Source organism: Cyprinodon variegatus, unplaced genomic scaffold (assembly GCF_000732505.1).
Source record: "Cyprinodon variegatus isolate N-32 unplaced genomic scaffold, C_variegatus-1.0 Scaffold1176, whole genome shotgun sequence".
Taxonomy (NCBI): domain Eukaryota; kingdom Metazoa; phylum Chordata; class Actinopteri; order Cyprinodontiformes; family Cyprinodontidae; genus Cyprinodon; species Cyprinodon variegatus.
This window is the reverse complement of record NW_015151629.1, coordinates 36,201-37,138: the sequence shown is the minus strand read 5'-3', so window position 1 is coordinate 37,138 and position 938 is coordinate 36,201. Positions and strand designations below refer to the sequence as shown.

Genomic DNA, 938 nt, shown 5'->3' with positions numbered 1-938 from the left:
CTCATCTGATGAAGACCCTGGAGCGGCTCGTCCTCAGTCACCTCCGCACCACAGTGAGCTCTGCTATGGACCCCATGCAGTTTGCTTACCGACCTGGCATTGGTGTGGAGGACGCCATCATCTCCATCCTGCATCGCTCTCTGTCCCACCTGGAGAGGCCCGGCAGCGCTGTAAGGATTCTCTTCTTTGACTTCTCCAGCGCCTTCAACACCATCCAGCCAAGACTACTGAGACCCAAGCTGGAGACTGCAGGAGTGGACTGTGACCTGGCCGACTGGATCCTGGACTATCTCACAAACCGGCCCCAGTTTGTGAGGACGAGAGACTGTGTGTCTGACATCAGGACCTGTAGTGTGGGGGCCCCCCAGGGAACAGTCTTAGCGCCCTTCCTTTTCACCCTCTACACTGCAGACTTCAGACACAACACGGACAGCTGCGTCCTGCAGAAGTTCTCCGACGACTCCGCCCTCATTGGCCTCATCACAGATGATGACGACGCAGAGTACAGAGGACTCACTCAGGACTTTGTGGACTGGTGTCAGCTGAACCACCTCCTCATAAACGCGGGAAAGACCAAGGAGATGGTGGTGGACTTCAGACGCCGTCCCACCGTCCCTCCCCCAGTGAACATCCAGGGAAAGGACATTGAGAGGGTGGACACTTACAAGTACCTGGGTGTTCATCTCAACAAAAAACTGGACTGGACTCACAACACGGAGGCTCTGTACAAGAAGGGCCAGAGCCGGCTCTACCTCTTGAGGAAGCTCAGGTCTTTTGGGGTGAGAGGGCCACTCCTGAAGACCTTCTACGACTCTGTGGTGGCATCAGCCATCCTGTACAGTGTGGCCTGCTGGGGCAACAGCATCACGGAGAGGACAGAAAAAGACTGGACAAGATCATCAAGAGGTCCAGCTCAGTCCTGGGCTGTCCTCTGGACC

General features: G+C 56.3%; 1 protein-coding gene across 1 annotated transcript in view; it reads left to right on the top strand.

Annotated features, from left to right (window-relative positions):
- Positions 1 to 8: 8 nt before the first annotated feature.
- Positions 9 to 938, top strand: part of LOC107101946 (arachidonate 15-lipoxygenase B-like) — a 21,230-nt gene continuing 20,300 nt past the window's right edge. Inside the window, exon 1 of the mRNA XM_015401042.1 lies at positions 9 to 906. Coding sequence (XP_015256528.1) covers positions 9 to 906 — 898 coding nt within the window. The remainder of the gene's footprint in view (positions 907 to 938) is intronic.